The sequence below is a fragment of the Mobula hypostoma genome, chromosome 3 (assembly GCF_963921235.1).
Source record: "Mobula hypostoma chromosome 3, sMobHyp1.1, whole genome shotgun sequence".
In the NCBI taxonomy this organism is placed as follows: Eukaryota; Metazoa; Chordata; class Chondrichthyes; order Myliobatiformes; family Myliobatidae; genus Mobula; species Mobula hypostoma.
Genome location: NC_086099.1, coordinates 179,397,607 through 179,420,336, shown reverse-complemented (window position 1 = coordinate 179,420,336; position 22,730 = coordinate 179,397,607). Strand labels below are relative to the sequence as shown.

Here is a 22,730-nt window from a genome sequence, read left to right as displayed (position 1 = left end):
GAGCCTCTTTTGGTTGGCTGCCGGTGACTAGCAGTGTTCCATAGGGGTCTGCATTGGGACCAATTCTTTTTAGTTACTGTATATGTTAATGATTTGGATGATGGAACTTGATGGCTTTGTTGCAAAATTTGTAGACAATATAAAGACTGATGGAAGGGCAGGTAGTTTTGCAGAAGAAGAGAGTCTACAGAACAACAGACAGATTAGGAGAATGGGCAAAGAAGTGGCAGATGGAATACAGTGTCGGGAAGTGTATGGTCATGCACATTGGCAAAAGAAATGATAAGTGTTGACTATTTTCTAAATAGAGAGAAAATACAAAAAAACTGAGGTGCAAAGAGGCTTGGGAGTGCTTGTGCAGGATTCCCTAGGGATTAATTTGCAGATTGAGTCTGTGATGAGGAAAGCAAATGCGATGTTAGCATCCATTTCAAGAGGACTAGAATATAAAGCAAGGATGTAATATTGAAAATTTATAAAACACTGGTGAGGCTTCACTTGGAGTATTGTGAGCAGTTTAGGGCCTCTCATCTTAGAAAGGCCAAATCTTTATGTATATTTAAGGCAGAGATTGATAGATTCTTGATTTGTCAGGGCATGAAGGGATTCTGCGAGAAGGCAGGCAACTGGGGCTGAGAGAAAAATTGGATCAGCCATGATGAAATGGCGGAGCAGACTCATTGGGCCAAATGGGCTAATTCTGCCCCTATATTTTATGGTCTTATAGTCTTCCAATCTTATTGATATATATCCTATAGGTTTGTGACCAGAACTGCACACAACACTCCAAATTAATTCTTACCAACATCTTATATAACTTCAACATAATCTCCTAACTCCTGCATTCAGTACTTTGATTTGTGAAGGCCATGTGCTAAAAGCTCTCTTTATGACCCTATCTTTCTGTGATGCCACTTCCTACGAATTATGGATCTAAATTCTCAGATACCTCTGTTCTACAATATTCCTCACTGCCCTATCACGCACTGTGTAAACCTCACCTCACTGTGTCTTTCCAAAGTCCAACAACTCACACTTGTCAGAATTAAATTGCATCTGCCATTTTTCAGCTCATTTTCCACATGCCCTAGATCCCGCTGCAAGGTTTGATAGCCTATCCTGCTGTCCTCTACACCCCCAGACTTGGTGTCATCTGCAAACTTGCTGATCCAGTTTACCACTTTGAAAATGGGATGATTATTATAGCTGACAGACAACAAAGGACCCAGCAACAATCCCTGTGGCACACTACTTGTCACCAGCCTCCAGTCAGAGAGGCAACCACTCTCCGGCTTCTTCTGTGAAGCCAATGTCTAATCCATTTTACTATGTCATCCTGAATGCATAGCAACTTAACCTTCTTGACCAAGCTCCCATGTAAGACTTTGTCAATTGCATTGCTAAGGTACACATAGACAACATCCACTGCCTTTCCTTCATTAACTTTCCTACTAACTTCCTTGAAAAACTCTAATTTTATTTATAAACAAGAGAAAATCTGCAGATGCTGGAAATCCAAGTAACACACACAAACCGCTGGTGGAACTCAGCAGGCCAGGCAGCATCTACGGAAAAGAGTACAGTCAATGTTTTGAGCCAAGACACTTCAGCAGGACCAGAAAAGAAAGATAAGGAATAGAGTTAAAAGGTCCTCATCTTTTTTTCTCCAGTCCTGCTAAAGGGTCTCAGCCCGAAACATCGACTGTACTCTTTTCCATAGATGCTGCCTAGCCTGCTGAGTTTGCCAGCATTTTGTGTGTGTTGCTAAGATTGGTTAGACATGACTTACCATGCACAAAACCACGCTGACTCTCCCGAATCAGTCCCTGTCTAGCCAAATACTTACATATCTGGTCCCCTAGAAAATCTTCCAGTAACTTACCCACTACTGATGTCAGGCTCATGGGCCTATAATTTCCTGGCTTCTTCTTAGAGCCTTCCTTAAACAACAGAGCAATATTAGCTGTCCTCAAATTCTCTGGCACCTCACCCATACTAAGATCATCTTAAATACCTCTGCTAAGATCCTTGTATCCTCTACACTAGCCTGCCACATGTTCTGAAGGAACACCTTGTAAGACCCCGCAGATTTATCCATCCTAATTTGACTCAAGACAACAGACACCTATTCCTCAATGAGTATATGGTTCATGTCCTCAATGCTGTCTTGTCTCACTTCTCTATCCATCTCCCGAGTACATGCAGAAGGAAAGAGTCCATTAAAGATCTTCCCCATCTCTTAAGGCTCCATGCATAGATGACCACTTTGGTCTTCAAGAGGACCAATTTTGTCTATTGCTATCCTTTTGCTCTCAATAGAGCTCTAATATCTCTTTGCTCTAAATCCATTTGCTCGGTTCTTTACGGGAATGTAACCCGCTCTCAGGGCCTCACAACCGGCTGTTTTCTATATGCCAAGGACGCGGCCTGAAAGACTAATGCACCTTCAGAGTACGGATTTTTGTAGCTCTGGAGACGGACAGACTCGAGGTCAGTGCTGCCACAGAAAACTGGTGTGTCGTGGGAGTACAGGGAAGATCGAAAGTGGCAAGCTGAGCGCTGGCTGTGTGCCCAGAGATCCGCCATCTTTGTGCACAGGGCTCAGAAAAAGTGAGGCAATAGACTTCTAAATCGGCGAGTTGTTTTGTTATGTCCCCCCGTCACTGTGAAATGGGGACTCCTCTGTTTCCCTTATTAGGGAGAAAGAGAGCCTATGTCGAATTACCGGGTGAGCGAGTAGTCTTTGGGGTACTGCAAGTCTGTGTCTCTATCATTGCTTTGCTGCACGCTTGATTGCTCGATGGAGGGTGCAGATGCTTTTTTGCTGGTGGGAGAAGGGGAATCGTTGCTTTGCTGCTGCTTATGTGAGGGAGGGGGAGCTGTGGGGGTGCTTCAGGGTTCTAACATTTATCTGTCATTCATTCTTTGGGGCACTCCTCTGTTTTCATGGATGTTTGTGAAGACAAAGAATTTCAGGATGTATATTGTATACACTTCTCTGACATTAAATTGAACCTATTAATACATCTGTAGAAGCCCTCGAGATTCTCCTTTACCTCTGCAAGAGCAACCTCATGATTTCTTTTCAAATCAGAATCAGAATAAGGTTTAATATCATTGGCATTTGTCATGAAATTTGTTGTTTTGTAGCATAAGACCATAAGATATAGGAGCAGTATTTTGGCCATTTGGCCCATCAAGCCTGCTCCACCATTTCATCATGACTGATCCAATTTTCCTGTCATCCCCAATCTTCTGCCTTCTCCCCATATCCCTTCATGCCCTGACCAATCAAGAATCTATCAACCTCTGCCTTGAATACACATAAAGATTTGGTCTCCACAGCTGCCCATGGCAATGAATCCTGCAGATTTACCACTTTCTGGCTGAAGAAATCCTCCTCATCTCCATTCTAAAAGGATGCCCCTCTATTTTGAGGCTGTGCCCTCTGGTCTTAGACACTCCCAGCTTAGGAAACGTCCTCTCTACATCCCCTCTATTAAGGCCTTTCATCATTTGATAGATTTCAATTAGGTCACCCCTCATTCTTCTCATTTCCAGTGAATACAGGCCCAGAGCCCTCAAATGCTCTTCATGTGACAACCTGTTCAAACCTGGGATCATTTTCATGAACCTCCCTTGAACCCTCTCCAATTTCAGCACATCCTTTCTAAGATAAGGGGCCCAAAACTGCTCACAACACTCCAAGTGAGTCCTCACCAGTGCTTTATAAAGTTTTAATATTACATCCTTGCTTTTATAGTCTAGTCCTCTTGAATAATAATGATAATAAAAAATATAAATAACAATAAGAAGTATGCATACATAAAAAGAAAATTAAATTAAGTAAGTAGTGCTAAAAGAAAGGAAAAGGTAGTGTTCATAGGTTCATTGTCCATTCAGATATCTGATGGTGGAGCAGAAGAAGCTGCTCCTGAAATGTTTTACCCCTCTTGGTATCCTTTTTAAGAGTTCTCTTGCATTTTTTATACTCATCAAGTATCTTATTGGTCACTTGCTGCCTAGACCTGTATTCTAGGGGATAAAGTTCTAACCTATTCAATCTTTCCTTATAACCCAGATCTGCAGACCTGGCAACATCCTGGTAAATTTTCTCTGTACTCTTTCAACCTTACTTACATCTTTGCTGTAGGTAGGTGACCAAAGCCGCAGACAATACTCCAAATTAGGCCTGACCAATGCCTTATAGAACTTCAACATAACATCACATCTTCTGTACCCAATACATTGATTTATGAAGGTCAGTGTGCCAAAAGCTTTCTTATGACTCTATCTACCTGTGACACCACTTTCAACGAATGATGTACTTGTATTCCCAGATCCCTTTGTTCTACCACAGTCCTCAATGCTGTGCAGTTCACTGTGTAAGGCCTATCCAGAATGGTCCTACCGAAGTGGAAAACCTCGTTCTTGTCTGCATTAAATTCCATCTGAAATTTTTCAGCTCATTTTTCCTGCTGATGCAAGCCATGAGAGCCTTCATCATTGTCCACTACACCCCCATTCTTGATGTCATCTGTAAATTTGCTGGTCCAGTTAACTACATTATTACCCAGATTATTGATACAGATGACAACAAAGGACCCTACACCGGTATCTGTGGCACACCATTAGTCACAAGCCTCCAATCAGAGAGGCAACCCTCTACTACCACTATCTGGATTCTCCAACAAAGCCAATGTCTCATCCTATTTACTAACCTCATCATGAATGCTGACCGACTGATATTTCGTGACCAGTCTCCTATACAGGACCTTGTCAAGTGCTTTACTAAAGTCCATATAGACAACATCCACACCTTTGCGTTCATCCACTTTCCTGGTAACTTCCTCGAAAAACTCTATAAGATTGTAGAAATGGTCTACAACGCATAAAACCATGCTGACTATCCTGAATCACTCCAAGTCAATCAAAATACTTATTATATATCCGCTCACTTGGAATACCTTCCAATAACTTTCCACAACTGATGTGAGACTCACCAGCCTATAATTTCCTGGTTTCTGTGTAAATTAAGGCATCCATTAGTCTTGCAAGACCATGGATCTATGCCTGGGAAGTCTTCACTCTCCAGGGCGCAGGCCTGGGCAAGGTTGTATGGGAGACCGGTAGTTGCCCATGCTGCAAGTCTCCCCTCTCCACGACACCGATGTTGTCCAAGGGAAGGGCAAGGGCCGATACAGCTTGGCACCAGTGTCATCGCAGAGCACTGTGTGGTTAAGTGCCTTGCTCAAGGACACAACACGTCGCCTCGGCTGAGGCTCGAACTCACAACCTTCAGGTCACTTGCCCACGTGTCCACACTGGTTTCTGTATAGAGCCTTTTTAAACAGCAGAACAACATTGGCTATTCTCCAATCCTCTGATACCTTTCCTGTCGCTAAGGATGATTTAAATGTGAAAGGAAAATCATGTCTGACGAATCTCATAGAATTTTTTGAGGATATAACTAGTAGAGTGGATAGGGGAGAACCAGTGGATGTGGTATATTTGGATTTTCAAAAGGCTTTTGACAAGGTCCCACACAGGAGATTAGTGTGCAAACTTAAAGCACATGGTATTGGGGGTAAGGTATTAATATGGATAGAGAATTGGTTGGCAGACAGGAAGCAAAGAGTGGGAATAAACGGGACCTTTTCAGAATGGCAGGCAGTGACTAGTGGGCTACCGCAAGGCTCAGTGCTGGGACCCCAGTTGTTTACAATATATATTAATGACTTGGATGAGGGAATTAAATGCAGCATCTCCAAGTTTGCGGATGACACAAAGCTGGGCGGCAGTGTTAGCTGTGAGGAGGATGCTAAGAGGATGCAGGGTGACTTGGATAGGTTGGGTGAGTGGGCAAATTCATGGCAGATGCAATTTAATGTGGATAAATGTGAAGTTATCCACTTTGGTGGCAAAAACAGGAAAACAGATTATTATCTGAATGGTGGCTGATTAGGAAAAGGGGAGGTGCAACGAGACTTGAGTGTCGTTATACACCAGTCATTGAAAGTGGGCATGCAGGTACAGCAGGCAGTGAAAAAGGCGAATGGTATGCTGGCATTCATAGCAAGAGGATTTCAGTACAGGAGCAGGGAGGTACTACTGCAGTTGTACAAGGCCTTGGTGAGACCACACCTGGAGTATTATGTGCAGTTTTGGTCCCCTAATCTGAAGAAAGACATCCTTGCCATAGAGGGAGTACAAAGAAGGTTCACCAGATTGATTCCTGGGATTGCAGGACTTTCATATGATGAAAGACTGGATGAACTAGGCTTATACTCGTTGGAATTTAGAAGATTGAGAGGGGATCTGATTGAAACGTATAAAATCCTAAAGGGATTGGACGGGCTAGATGCAGGAAGATTGTTCCCGATGTTGGGGAAGTCCAGAACGAGGGGTCACAGTTTGAGGATAAAGGGGAAGCCTTTTAGGACCGAGATTAGGAAAAACTTCTTCACACAGAGAGTGGTGAATCTGTGGAATTCTCTGCCACAGGAAACAGTTGAGGCCAGTTCATTGGCTATATTTAAGAGGGAGTTAGATATGGCCCTTGTGGCTAAAGGGATCGGGGGTATGGAGGGAAGGCTGGTACAGGGTTCTGAGTTGGATGATCAGCCATGATCATACTGAATGGCGGTGCAGGCTCGAAGGGCCGAATGGCCTACTCCTGCACCTATTTTCTATGTTTCTATGTCTCTGCTAGGGCCCTGGCAATTTCTGCACTTGTCTTCCATAGGGTCAAGCTTTGGGATTGATCCACCCTGTTTTACCCCAGAGTAGAAAATACTTCCTGCTCTATAATCTGTTGATGTCACTTTGCCTCACTTCTGTAGATTCTGTATCCATCTCCAAAGTAAAAACAGATGCGAAGAATGCATTTAAGATCTCCCCCTTCTACTTTAGGCTCCGTGCATACAGTACCCTTTGGTCTTCCAGAGGACCAATTTTGTCCCTAGCAACCCTTTTGCTTTTAATACATCTTTAAAATCCCTTAGGATTTTCCTTCTCCTTCTCTGCTAGAGCAACTTTATACCTTCCTTTAGCCTTCCTAATTTATCTCTTGTATTTATTGTGCTCCATAAGCACCTCATTTATTACTACTTGCCTATACCTGCTATACACCTCCTGTTTTCTTAACCAGGGCCTCAATTTCTCTTGAAAATCAAGGTTCTCTACACTCGTTATCTTTACCTTTTACTCTGACAGGCACCTACACTGTCTCATTCCCCAATAGTAGATCCAGTGTTGCACACTCTCTCATTGGGACTTCAGTGTACTGATGAAGGAAACTTTCCTGAACATATTTGACAATCTCTATCTCATCTAGTCCTTTTACAGGACTGCAGACTTGAGTCTCAGTTTTCAGTCAGGTCTGTGAGTTAAATCCAGTTCAGTAGTTCAATGGTTCCGTTTAATATCAGAGGATGTATACAGTACACAACCTGAAATTCTTACTCTTCCATTTAATATCAGAGGATGTATACAGTACACAACCTGAAATTCTTACTCTTCACAGACATCCATGAAATAGAAGAAAACTCCAAAGAAGGAATGACAGAAAAACATTAATCCCCCACCCACCTCCCACACACAAGCAGCAACAAAGCATCAACCATCCTCCCTCCCTTCCCTCACTTGTTCCAGCAGAAAGCACCAGCACCCAGCACCCAGCACCCAGCACCCAGCACCCAGAACCCACCACTCAGCAAGCAAGCAATAGCTAACTCCCAAAGAAAGACTATGATCAGCAATCCAACAAAAACTATTGTTCACTAGACAATTCGACATGCCACTCTCTCTCTCCCCCCCATCTCTCTCTCTCAGAGGTGTCACCCTTTCCACAGCGAGGGGAAGGTCAACAGATCACTGTTTCAGTTTCAAACTCAAGGATCGGCAGGCTTACCCTCCCCCACACCCCCTTTATTTATATATATATATATATATATATATATATATATATATATATAGACAGAGAGAGCGAGAAGGAGAATGAATGATCACCCGAGTACAGAGGCCTCCAACAGTTGCATTCACTATTGCGATGTCCGATCTCCGTGATATTTCAGTTGGCGTTACTGCTGAGGAATTAAGTTGTCCACAGGGGCCACCTAAGGCCGCACTCTAATGACTCCGAATACACACATCATCCGGGCTGCTCCTGGAGATATCGAAAACGGCAAGTCAGCAACCTTTGGAAGTGGGAACTCACAGCCATATAGAACTGCAGGTTGAGTGCAGCTATAGATCGCAGACTCCATAGCCACCCTGAAAAGGAAAGAAGAGACATTAAAGAGAAGAATTTAAACTGTTTCACAGATGAGCTTGAAGAAGTTGCCCTGTGGCACCATCTTAGCTCCATCTGTGCAGTTGTTTGGATGTTGCCTCAATAAAGTACTCTACAAGAAAATGTTAACAATTTCTTCTGGGATCTGACTTCTGTGATAGCCTTTCTCCAGGCCCTGGCCAAGGTCAGACGTGCCTCATGTCTAACTTCTTTGTATATCAAATCTTCTTCAGTTATCTGACTTTGTTTCATGTCCTTGTCTAACCGAAAGGAGGGGACACCAGGATAGGGTGTGTGAGGGCAAGAGATCAGAAGGTGCTGGTTTACTTTCCATAATGTAAGCCCCTTAGCTCCTATTTCTCTGGGGTATGATTTGTAGCACTATGCTGTACGTGTTTCTCTTCTATTAGATATAATTCATCTTAATTTGTTGGCATTGCCTCCATGACAGCCTCCATTTCTCTATTAGCAATGGAGCCAACTTTCTAAAAAACGCACACATAGAAAATGTTTGAAATACTGATGGAGGATGAGGGGAAAGAAAATAAAAGAAAAGCAATAGCATTGGAACTCCATGGAATTATTGGGGCAGAAATCTGTGCATGCATCCAGTTGTGGTGCTGGATATGTCACTTGCATTCCACTCAAAGGTTATGCATTGGGATTAAGGATGATGTAAAGATTAACAAGGCAATTAAAAGTTTTGCATACAGCTTTGAAATAATATTGTTTTCTCTCTCTCCTTGGTGATATACAGAAACCTATTGCATGGTGCCACACAAAAGACTGTGCAGGAGGATGTTAGTATAATGTATGTCTGAGGGAAAAGGAATTTTGTATCTTGCAATTGAAATTGGTTTAAGAATATCACATGTACTAAGGTACAGTGAAAAGCTTCTCTTGCACACTGTTCAAACATATTAAATGATTACACAGTACATTGAGATAGTGCAACGTAAAACAATAACAGAATACAGAATAAAGTGTATCAGCTACAGAGGAAGTGTAATGAAAGCAAACAGTAAGATGCAAGATATAACCATGGGAGATCGTCTCACTCATTTCACTTTCGATAGCAAGACTCTTTTGGACAGTGATAATGTAAGTTGCTACAGGCCTGTTACCCTTGTCTGGTGATGGGAGCTGTGTAGCCTCCATTGTAGAGAGTACTTCAGGCTTACCTGCTGCTGCAGACTAGGTAGAAGACCCGGAAGAATTGCAGCATGACATCGACGCTCAGCCTGGCGCTAGCCTGTCCCATCGGTGCTGCCTTCCCACGTTTGAGCAGTGGAATGACAGGCTGTACTGCATGTGTCTGCACACTGCTGGGAGACTATACCATTGACTTCTGGACATTGTCGCTCAGGGTCTCAGATTATATATTTTTTTCAAGTGAATATACTTCTTTGCTCAGTTTTTTGAATTATGTTACTCATTATTTTGAATGTTACTTGCTATTTTGAATGCTCACTTGCTAATTTGAATGTTTTGCACTTTGGCCCCAGAGCAACAATGTCACATTCCGCTGTATCTATGTATATTTAGATGAATGATAATTAAGTTTGATTTGATTTGATGATCATAACGAGGTCGATTGTCATACCAGCGAACTATTCAATATTACGGGTAGAATCTGTACTTGACCCTTGTGGTACATGCTTTCAAACTTTTGTATCTACTACCCAATGGGAAAAGGGAGAAGAGGAATGTTCAGGATATATGGTGGTTTTGATTATACTGGCTACTTTACTGAGGTAGCAAGAAAGATGGACAGTATCAGTGGAGGGGAGGCTGGCTTAAGTGATGTGCTGAGCTGTGTCCATAGCCTTCTGCAGTTCTTGCAGCTATGAACAGAGCAGTTGCCAGACCAAGCTGTGATGTATCCAGATAGGATGCTCTCTATGGTGCATTGATAAAAATTGGTAAGGCTCGACAGGGATATGCTAAAGTATAAGTGTTGGTGAGCTTTCTTAATTGTGGTATATATGTGCTTGGACCAGGACAGCTGTTGGTGACTCTTAGGAATATGAAATTCTCAACCCTCCCATGTTGTACTACCCCCTTCCTGAAGTCAGTGACCAGCTCTTTAGTTTTACTGACATTGAGGGAAAGGCTGTTCTAATGACACCATGTTACTAAGCGTTCTATTTCCTTCCTGTATTCTGACTCATCATTATTTGAGGTAAAGCCACTACAATGTCCTGGAGTTTGGTGATGAGTTTACTTGGAATTATAATAATAAAGGAGGAGCTGCAGTCAATTAGTAATAGTCTAGTTTAGTTCTCTTTACTGTCCAGATGCTTCAGAGATGAGTATAGGGTCAGGGAGACGGCATCTGCTGCAGTCTGTTACAGGAGTAAATTAATTGTAGTGGGTTGAGGTTGAGGTTGAAGAGTTGATAATATACCACAACCAGCCTCTCAAAGCATTCATGATGGTGGAAGTCTGAGCCACAGGTCGTAATCAGTAAGACACATTACCTTGTTTTTCTTGGGTACCAGGATGGTAGTGATCTTCATAAAGCAGGTGGGAACCTCAGGAAAAAGCAGTGAGCGGTTAAATGTGTCTGCAAGTAGCCCCACCAGTTGATCTACATAGAATCAAATGACATGGCTGGGTATATGAAACAGGCTAAATGCTTTCTGTGGGTTCACACTCTGGAACAGTGATCTTATATTCACATGGTTTCAGTTGCATTGGAGGATGTAGTCGTGTATGGTGACATTATAATTGCCTTCTGTCCAAAACATACATGGAATACTTATGAGGAAAGGATGTGCTACTGTTGGTGATGCTCTCTGTCTTTGTTCTGGATCCTGTTATTGAAGTAAGCCCCGCCACAGTGATGTCTAGTCTGGGACTTGATTTGGACTGATATTGTCTCTTGGCATCACCATTTATTGTGCGGGTCTCAGTCAGCTGATTTGAATGCTTCCATCCTGGACTTCAGTAGCAAGTGATCTCCCAGTTCATCCATGGTTTCCACTTTGGGAAAGCCTGGATTGTTCTCTTTGGTACACTGCTGAAGTGCATCATGATGGGACATATTCATCAGGGCAACAGAGTCTTTGAGCATGGGCCAGTTGACTGACTGAAAATAGTGATTTCTTACTTTCCAATCATATGCTGATTTTCATGTTTCTTCATTCTTTTCTCACCAGGTTTTAGCAGTTCCAACTGATCCTCAAGCCAGCTCTCTCACCACACTGTACATGCAATTACTCTCAGAAATTGGCTCATTTCTTCCTGTGTGCAGAGTACCCATTGACAAGCCTCTATGCTTTGTCCATTTACTTTCAGGTTGTTGTGGAGAATTGCATGGGCCTAAGGGAGGACTGAGCTGCCCTGGCTATCCAAACAGCTATATAAGTAAACAAGAGTGTCCCTAGTACATACAGGGAGATTCTGGCAGCTATATTGAACTCACCATCCATGACTTTGATGTGGAATATCGAACATACAATTTCAATATACTGGAGGTATAGGCTGTGAATCTAAAATAAATATTTTCTGGAATTAGATATCATGCTCCTATAAACTGCTGCCTGCTGTATTAAATTTGGATGGCTTCCCTTTGTCAGTGAAAAAAAATTCTTCTGGGAACTGCATTTAAACCAATTTCACTAAAGTTGTGGGCTACTGGATGTATCCAGGGACCTGGACATGAGTTTGAATCCCACCACAGTTGCTTGTGAAGATAAATTCAAGTAAATAAATAAAATATGAAACTAAAATAAATACTTCTATCAAATAGTGGTTGTGAAACTACCAATATATCATCAAATCTCATCGGCAAAAATCGTGTATCACTTTGGACAAAGAAAAAAATCATTGTAGACTATCCATCTAGCAAACCGCCTTTTCCAAAAGCTCCATTCTAGAAAGCACGATCAAGCTATTAAAACAAAAACCTTATGCCGTCTTAAAAATTTCCTCCCCAAGGCAGTTAATCTGATCGGCCATTCTATTTAGCCTCCATCTCCCCATCCATTACCCCTGTCACTTAAACCACATTTTATAATGTGGTTTAAATTGTAAATACATGATAGTATTTATGCACATTCTATTCTATATCTATACTTTAATCCCTAACTTTATTTTTATATAATTCTTTATTCTTTATAATTGTTGAATGTCTTTTGTTTTTTGTTTCATGTCACACCCTGACCAACGCACCACGCCAAATTCATAATACTGTACAGTGGATTCTTATTAATTCGGCCATCAGGGCAGCTGCTTATTTGGGACAACTCTTAAAGAACAAAAACTAATCGAGAACACTATGCAGCTTAACTGGAACAGGAAACTGTGTCGAACAGTTTCTAACTTTTGTCAGTCATGTGCACTTTCGTGGCTGTTAGACACTACACCATACTCAGAACATTTTTTAAATAGCATTGGTTATGGGTATTTGTGTTCAGTGATTTTTGTCACTGGTAGTTGGTAAGAAATGAGCAATAAAACAATTCAGAACAATTTTCCTCACTCCAGTTTTAAGCATTCAGGCTTGGAGATGTCAGAAACATCCGGGAGTGAAAATGAAATGATATCACTACTTCAACAAGTTGGAAACTATGAAGAATTTGAAGGTGTTGACAATCATCTTGATTGTTGCAATGGAAATGAAGATTTGAAGGATGCAAACATCAAAAGCATTTTATGAAGGCTGTTCATTATCTGCACTAGGTGTTTGCACTGATTTTGTTCATTTACAGTCAATCAAAAGAACATGGCAGCATGCACTGGATGAATTCCTCCATGATAACTATTAGGAACTAATAGTTGTCAATGAGTCCTGCCAAAGGTTTTCGGCCCAACACACTTCAACTGTATTCTTTTCCCAGATGCTGCCTGACCTCCTGAGTTCCTCCAGCATTTCGTGTGTGCTGATTAGGAACTAATATACTGTTTTATAGTACTGCAGTAGTATTAGTAGTGTTCTAATTTGTTCTGTATTTCATTTAAATACATAATTTCTTACTCAGTTAAACAGTAGTTCGATCATTTTTATACATGTTTAACTATTTCTATGAAAGTTCGGCTAACTGGGGCTGCTGCTTACTTGGACCAAAATGTACTGATCTGATATGTCCCAGTTAACCAGAATCCACTGCACATGTAAATGTATATGGCTAATAAAATTGATCCTTGATTCTCTGCTGCATGATTTCTGCAAATTGAAAATGATATTTACTTAGTTCCTTCAGCGTGAGCTGCTTAACCTGTATTGTACTTAATCGGCTTCAAAGTAGTTAATTTCTTTATTCTTCCATGATGGATGCAAACAACATTTTACTCAAACTATTTTTACCACTGTCATTTGCCAGGCTTATAAAATAGATGAAGTATTGCTCAGAAGTTTGGAATGCTGACTTTAACATTAAAATCAATGGAACTAATAAAGCAGAAGGGAATAGCTGCCAGACTAAATCCACTGGCTTTATGCAAATATTCTTGGGCCTAAGCTTTAAATAATACCCATTCATTTAAACACTGAATCTCTTCATTTCACTTCTTTGAATGGATAAACATGTAGATTTTCAGTCTAGCAACAAGAGTAACATAGAAGTAGTTGGAAATTAACTATACAGTACAAATTCGGGCATTGCCCTATTTAAGTTGTTTATTATGCATTTGTTTGAAAATAGACTTACTTTGCTTCCTTTTCCTTGTTTAGTAGCAGCTAGTGGGAGGCAGACAAAAGAGACTGCAGATGCTAGAATCTAGAACAAGAAATAGAACACAGTGATTGCATATGCAGCATCTTGACTCAAAACATCGATTTCCATCTTTTGCCTCCACAGACGCTGCTTGGCCTGCTGAGTTTTTCTAGCATTCTATTTTTTTTTACTATCAGATGTGAATTGCATCAGTCACCAAGAATTTCCTGATATCAGTACATTTCCTATATTGTTTGGGTATATGATGGTCCAGACATTACTTCACTATGATTGGTCCAACTGTACAGCACCCACCGCCAATCCCATTGGTGGTCTCCAGCACAGGAAATGGCATCACTGTTCAATTTAAGACAAGTTCAAATGACAATAGAAGGGGCTTAAATGCTACTTGGCATCAGAGGGCAAGAGGTGAGATAAAATAAAGAAGTGAGCCATTTACTGTGTCAGAAGTACAAGTATTAATTGCCGGTCAGCAATAAACTTGTAGTTACACCACAGATTTGGTGTCAGTATCATGATTGTTTCTCTGCATGCTCAGTGTGGTTATGTTTTAATATCAATACAGAATGGTGAAACTATAGGGTTGGGTTTGAGCTGAACAAGAAATGAGGTGAAAGCAGTTTTCATGAAGAAGATAACTTCACACCAGCTCAGTAGTGAAGTCCTGAATTTTGATGACTGGGGACTTGACAATAGTAAATCATTAACATCAATAGTAGGTGATTAGACTCTCTTTTGTTGTTGATGATCATTCACTGTCTAATTGTGGTTCCAATATTACAAGTTGGATACCAGCTCTTACCTGAATATTGTCTTGGATGGACTGTACGCAGGCATTCAATGCTTAATTTCCTGAAGCAATGTGAGTGGAATTGAAATTAGCCTAATCATCAGCAACCACCCAACCCTTGCCCTTAGGAAGAAGGGAATGTCATTACCAAAGCAGCTGAAGATGAATGGCCGAAGGCATTGCTCTAAGAAGCTCCTGCAAAGATATCCTGGGTGATTGACTTTCAGTAATCACAAGCATTTTTGTATAAAATATAACTCCAACCTCTCAACCAACTTCCCTTTGATGCCCACCGGCTTCAGTTTTACCAAGACTATTTGATGTCATTCTCAGCCAAATGCTGTTTTGATGCCAACTGAAGTTACTTACACATCACCTCTAGAAGTCAGCTCCTTATCCAAGTTTAGACAAAATTGGTGTTGTGGTCTGAATCATATGGTAATACCCTAAAATGGACTTCAGTGAGGAGGTTATTGGCGAGTAAGTGTCACATGATTGTATAATTGCCAGTCCTGATGATGGGTCTCAGACCAAAACATTGTCTGTTTACCCTATTCCACAGATGCTGCCTGCTCTGCTGATTTCCTCCAGCATTTTGTGTGTGTTGCTTGGATTTCCAGCAGTTGCAGATGTTTTTCTTGTTTATAAGTATAGGGAATGATTTTTTTTTAAAACTGCAACTTTTCATTTGTTTACAATGATGAAGATGTCATTTTTTACTTGTCTGATAATTATGAATAGATTGATTTAGCTGGATTGGGTTTGTTCTGCTTTATTTGAATAGGTCATATCTTACATTTTTAACTTGTCGACTTGATTCTAGTGCGATAAATGTACTGTAGCAGTACAGTTAATCATGATTGTTAATCTCAAAATATTTTTAAAGATAAATTTTTGGAACACAGTGTTGGATTGGCCTTTTTTAAATAACAAATCCTTCCCCCTCCCCCCCCCCAAAAAAAAAGTTCTGGAATACATGACTTAGATTTTACTATCTTGTGTTTTATCCAATTTTCAACTACTTTGTTTTTTCAGGTTGTGGTGGGATTGTTACAGCCCCAAAAGGAGAGATCCACTCACCAAACTACCCTCATCCTTATGGGATTAACGTGGATTGTTCCTGGGTCATCAGTGTGGATAAATACTACAGCATTTTCCTCAACTTTTTGGACTTTGACCTTGGAGATCAAGAATCATGTAATTTTGACTATGTAGCTGTAAGTCCAAAAAGGTGCTATTAAATCCATATTTACTTCATAGGGAAGTTTGGGGTACTCAAAAAAGAGCTTTAGTATGGGTTTGGTATTTCTAAAGTTTTGGTCATTATTGATAGATCAGCATATTACATTAATGTACTGTATAATATTTGTGTGCTATTTCAGATTAGAAAGCTCAGCAATTTTTCCTGCATAGATATCCTGTTTACTGTCAGGAGATTATATTCACATATTTTGATGTCAAAATGAATTTCAGGAGGGATATTTGGTTTTCTAAGTCTAGTCTATTTCCCATTGTTTTGTCTTTGTAACCTGATAATTTGTTACAAAGTTGGTAAGTTATATCTCTGACATTAACAGGAAATCATGAGTATATTGGCGTGAACCTGTCTTGTGTATTTACAAATAAGTTGCAAGAGATTAGAGATTTCTGAAAAACATTTCCTGCTGAATATTTATGTCATTATTAAAAGAGATGTCAATGCTGGAGAACTGTTTTCTCCCAAGCTTGATACTCCATCACAGAATAGTTCTGATTGATAGTGCTAATTGCACAATAGGTCTCTTTCTCTTCTACTTCAATATTCTGTTTCAACTCCAAATGACTGGACCAGAAAAACAGCTTAGTTTTATACATCAACCAGTATTATAATCTTTTCATATTCCCACCAAAATAATGATGAAATAATAACTGAGATGTTGAATACATCCAGCGTGATTGGCAGCATTCAAGGATAAAGCATCAAAACTAACAGTCCAGTTTGATAATATTTCATTAAAATTTTTCATTCATGTAAATAATCTGCTTCCAGTTTCATTGACCAGTTGAGCATGTCAATTCCAGATTTCCAGTTACTGGGCTACATCACTTACTATGCAATCAGTTCAAATGCTAGTATATTTATAGTATACATCTGTGCTTTATTGGCTCTCTTATTTTAATTAGTTTTTCTAGTTAAGCAAGAGGATGGAAGTTTTTGCTTTGGTGTTGGCAAGTTTATGATCAGTAAACTCAGGTTTGGAATTTCCTGATATTTGTTCTGAATACTGTACTGAATACTGAATACAGGTACTCGCCCCTAATGCTTCTCAAAACAAGAAAGTGCTGTTTTACATTTGCTCTGTGTTATACTTAACCTTAGTACAAAACTGGAAAAAAATTAACCCAGAATAAACAAAATTATGTAAGAGCTTCAGATCTGATAGCAAGGAAACCAGATGATCATTTAGCTTGCAAAGTTGAAATAAGTGTTTTTTAAGCCTGAACTTATATTATTGGGAACAGTGTATGAAATGTGAGGTCTGAGTTGCATTTGAACAGAGATCAGTAAACTTAATTATGGCTGTGTATTCTAGCACTTCCAGCCCTTTGTAGATTTTGTTTAATTTTAAGCATTATTATTGTTTTGTATGGAAATACCTGCAGTTTGCTCTTGTGGATTAAATATAAAAGTTAATTGTAGACCTAATGAGACATAAAACAGGAAGTTCCTCTGAAGGTGATTATAGAGGTGTCATTCACTAAGATTGTCCTTAGCATAGTCTTAATTATATCTTCAGTTAAAACAAGTTTTTTTACACTCTGACATACTGCTTGTTAAAATGTAAGCAGGGTTAATGATTTTATTTTGTTGTTCTCAATTATCAGCAGACAGAGGAGTAGGCTGGTAAATGAAATTGTAATGGACAGATCACATGAGTAGTAGATTTTCTGTATTCTCTAATGATGCTATTTTTTAATCAAATTTGCAGCTGCAGAATGCTTGAGGGGCTCACAAAACAAAGAGACAGCTGGCTAGATTATTTTAAGTACCTGTATACATGTACCACATGATTGGAATATCCGCTATGCAATTGAGAGACAGTGTGATCAGGAGACTGGTCATTGCATTAGTTACAAATGAATGGGAAAGCAACTGTGGGGATTAGAAAACTATGTTAATTTTGCAGCTTTGCTCAGTTAACTTCTACTGTTGAACAACACGTATCTTTTAGACTTTTATATGTTATCTATGCATCATTATATAAGCAATTTGGTATAACATTAACTAAAAACTTTTTAACTCAATTATTTTATGATAATTAATATGTAGAAATTTGAAAATATTTGGAAACAGGAACAAACAGGTGTATTTTCACTGCAACAAAATACATCATGCTGAACGTCTACATATATGGCATTAGTTGGCAAAAATTTCACTTGGTAACATTTTATAATACATGAAATAATCTAAGCAATTGGCAATTTTGAGCTCAGCAAGTTGACTTCACTTCTTAAGGATAATTACACCTTACCTGCTTTGTTGCTTTTTTTCCCTCTGTTATTAGCGTGGGGGAATTGGTTTCCAAATGTTTACAAAGATATATATGTATATTTTAAGATTAATCTTTTTATAGGAGAGTTATTTTTATGGCTGTTTATATATTTGTGATATACAGTAGATCTACAGTCTGCACAATTCAATCTTAATTTTCTCACTTGAATGATGAACAAATAGCTTGTTTGTTGGTCACCAGATAGTAATTGTGGGTGATTATCAATTTTACTTTCACCTCTGTGAGAACAATCATTGTTTTTATTTCATTGATGTTTTGGACTGTATGAAGTGGCATAATTTTAAGGTAATTGGTGGAAGGTATAGGGGGGTATCAGAGGTAAGGTTTTTACACAGAAACTGGTTGCATGGCGTGCCATGCAAGGAGTGGTGGTAGAGGCTGATACATTAGGAACATTTCAGAAACTCTTAGATTGCACATGGATGATAGAAAAATGGGGTCTATGTGGGAGAGAAGGGTTGGATTTATCTTAGAACACAGCATTGTGAGTCGAAGGGCCTGTACTGTGCTGTGGTGCTCCATGTTCTATGTTTTGCCAAACTCTTGCCTCCTCAGGACTTTCCATGTTTTAATAATATTACAACTCATTCTTCTAGATTTCTCGACTATATGGTTAATCTCCTTAATCTTTCTTCAGAACATAATTTTATCTGGATTTAATCTAATGAAGTTTCTCTGCACTGCCTCATTTCTAAAATTAAAACATCAAAATTTTACTTAATTGTCTTGCCAAAGCCTTGTATGGTCGTTCAAAAAGAATTCACTTCTTTTGTGCTGCATTCACTTTTCACATACAGGCCAAAATCTAAATGACCCACCATAAATGGGTGTAGTCTTGAAAATGACTAGGGTAATAACACTGACCTTAATCCACTTGATGAGCACTAAACTGAAAGCCAGTTCATGAAATGAGTGTAATCTATCAGTGTGTTGCTTTAGGAATGCAAAACACCGCAGTCAAGGACTTTTACAGTGTGTTGAGCAAAAGATGAAATTTTTGGAAGCAATCTGTTTCATATTTTAGTTAAAGGATAAAATTTGTAGCCACCCCTTGCTGGGCCTCTACAATCCTGATACAGAGTTTGTTACAACGTAAATGCAAGCACCCTTTTCTTGAGCTGGTTGCATTTACAATTGAGTGTCAGGCTCAATATACCAATTGAAAAATACTTTAATTTTTAATACTTTATAAAAATTGCTTTAAAAATTGTTTTGTATTATTAGACTTCCAATTAACAATTTTTTAAAAGTGGGAGATTTTAAATATGTACTGAGTTCTTTTCGTAAATTTCATTCTGCTAAGCCATACATATTACATAAGAACCAAATCATGAAACTATGGAAACAAAATATGTCATTTAACCCTTTTGTTTCTAGTAACCCTTTATCTTCCTCTTGTTCTTCATCTCTGACAATACCAATGATCAAAATTGTCATTTTACATTCAGTAAGATGTAAGCAAATAATAGTTTCTTGTTCTATTACAAGTCAAAGAAACTTTCTTAATAGCAAGATTTGCATTTTTAATTTATTCCATTTGAAAAGAATTTAAAATTATTTTATTTTTATGCAATAATTACTCCGCATTTAGTAGCATGACTTCTTTGCATATGGAATTACTTTAATTTCAAAGGTTAATGTTTCTATTTGTCTTTTCGTTTCTTTTACTGCAGCTCCATATTTTATAATAGCTTACAAATTCCGTGACCTTGTTTAAATTTCCAAATCATTTTCATGTTTGTACTCCATTCCAGAATACTGTGTACATACATCTATTGATGCTTCTGGACACATCTTCAGTGATGTTCCTGGAATCATCGGGTATTTCGGGTCTTTCAACATCATACAACCTCCTCCAGGTGACCCAGCCGGGGCTGATCAGACCCCAGCTTGTGTCCAGATGGCTAGCTACTTATGACTCCATGACTCCCCTCTTTTGAGCCACAGCCATCTTGAGGCCCCCTCTGCCGCATTGGTGGTACTGTGGATGGCTCTCCTCTTCCTCTCTCCCTCGATGCCCAAAATGCTGAAGGCTGTAACTGAAGAATGGGCTACGAATCCCCTACAACCAACCTCCACTGGGAGACACCTCGCTCTCCATCCAGCCTGCTGACAGTTGCTGATCAGTCCTGCGTACTTGGAGAGCTTCCTTTCAAAGGCCTCCCCCAAGCTATCTTCCCATGGGACTGTCAGCTCCAGCAGCACGACTTGCTTAGTAGACTCGGACACTAGGACAATGTCTGGTCGCAGGGTGGTGGCTGCGATATGGTTGGGGAACTTCAGCTGCCCTTCGAGGTACACCATCAGCTGCCAGTCCCTTGCAGAGTTCAGAATGCCTGCAGATGTTCTTTTGGCAGGTATTGGCTGCTCCCCAGCTCTGACAAAGGCAATGGTCTGCTTGGAGGGTCAGGACCGCTTCGCCCACTCAACTCCTGTGCTGATGGCTTCAGCGATGGTCTTCAGGACCTGATCATGCCTCCACCTGTACCGTCCCTCACCAAGTGCCCTTGCACAGCCGCTGAGGATGTGCTCCAGGGTTCCTCGCTTGGAGTACAGTGGGCACGCAGATGACTCTGCCTTGCCCCATGTGTGCAGGTTTGATGGGCTTGGAAGCACATCATACACTGCCTGGATGAGAAATTGGATGCGGTGTGGTTCGGCTTTCCAAAGATCAGCCCAGGTCACTTTCCTCTCAACCGCATTCTCCCATCTTGTCCAAGCTCCCTGTTGCTTCATTCCCACCGCCTTGCAGGCTCTCATCTCCTCCACTACTGCTCTCACCTCCTCCTGAACTGGATGACGCCTTTCCTTCCCTCTGGTGTCCATTTGGGGAGTTGGAAAGGATCCTAGCCCAGCTCGGCCTCACGTGACCACTCTCACCAGCCTCCTGTGACGCAGCCTCACCTCTGCCTCCTGAACAGCTTCCTCTGCCCTCCACTTCCTGCCAGCACTTACTTGGATCCCTGCTGTAGCCACCTTCGGATCAGGAGTGGCAATTATTTCTGATGGGCTAGCTATAGATTTGCATTTTAACATTGAAAAGTGCAGCACAGGAACAGGCCCTTCTATCTATGAAATCACTAGGAGTGTTGTACAGAACCTATACAAAGTATTCAGCACCCTTGGAAGTTTTCATGTTTTATTGCTTTACAACAACACACAGTGGATTTAATTTGACTTTTTTGACACTGATCAACAGAAAAAAAGTCTTTCATGTCAAAGTGAAAACAGATCTCTATAGTGATCTAAATTAATTATAAATATAAAACAAAATAATTGATTGCTTATGTATTCACCCCCTTCAAGTCAGTATTTAGTAGATGCAACTTTGGCAGCAATGACAGCCTTGAGTCTGTGTGGACAGATCTCTATCAGCCTTGAATCTGTGTGGGTAGGTCTCTATCACATCTGGACACTGCAATTTTTCCCCATTCTTCTGTACAAAACTGCTTAAGCTTGGTCAGATTGCATGGGGATCGTGAGTGAATAGCCTTTTTCAAGCTCAGCCACAAATTTTCAATTGGACTGAGGTCTGGAGTCTGACTTGGCCACTCCAGGACATTAGCTTTGTTGTTTTTATGCCATTCCTGTGTAGCTTTGTCTTTATGCTTAGGGTTATTGTCTCGCTGGAAAACAAATCTTCTTCCAAGTTGCAGTTCTGTTGCAGGCTGCATTAGGTTTTCCCCCAGGATTTTCCTGCATTTTTCTGCACTCATTTTACCCTCTACCTTCACAAGCCTTCCAGGGCCTGCTGCAGCCACCATCATGCTTCACGGTAGGGATTATCTGTTTTTGATGTATTATCTGTTTTTGATGTGTGGTGTTTAGCTTATGCCAAACATAGCATTTAGGCTGATGGCCAAAAAGCTCAATGTTGGTTTCATTAAACCACAGAGACTTCTTCGAGCTGACGTCAGAGTCTCCTACATGCCTTCCAGCAAACTGTAGCCAAGATTTTGTGCAAGTTTTTTTTCACTGTGGCTTTCTCTTTGCCACTCTCCCATAAAGCTGCGACTGGTGAAACACTGAGGCAATGGTTGTTGTATGTGCAGTCTCTCTCATCTCAGCTACTGAAACTTGTAACTTCTCCAGAGTTGTCATAGATCTTGTGGTGGCCTCCCTCACTAGTCCCCTTCTTGCATGGTCGCTCAGTTTTTGAGGATGGCCTGCTCTAGACAGATTTACGGCTGTGCCATATTCCTTTCATTTCTTGATGATTGGCTTAACTGTATTCCAGGGGATGTTCAGTTTCTTGTATCCACCTTCTGACTTGTACTTTCCAGTAAGGTTTTCGCAGAGTTTTTTGGAGTGTTCTTTTGTCTTCATGGTGTAGTTTTTACCAGGATACTGACTCGCCAGCAGTTGGACCTTCCAGATACAGGTGTATTTTTATTAAAATCAATTGAAACACC

At 40.3% G+C, this 22,730-nt stretch overlaps 1 protein-coding gene across 3 annotated transcripts in view; it reads left to right on the top strand.

Annotated features, from left to right (window-relative positions):
- Positions 1 to 22,730, top strand: part of cubn (cubilin (intrinsic factor-cobalamin receptor)) — a 264,719-nt gene that overhangs the window by 133,151 nt on the left and 108,838 nt on the right. For all 3 annotated transcript variants that reach the window (XM_063044183.1, XM_063044182.1, XM_063044184.1), the window contains one exon: positions 15,800 to 15,981. In XM_063044183.1, the coding sequence (XP_062900253.1) occupies positions 15,800 to 15,981 (182 nt within the window). The remainder of the gene's footprint in view (positions 1 to 15,799; positions 15,982 to 22,730) is intronic.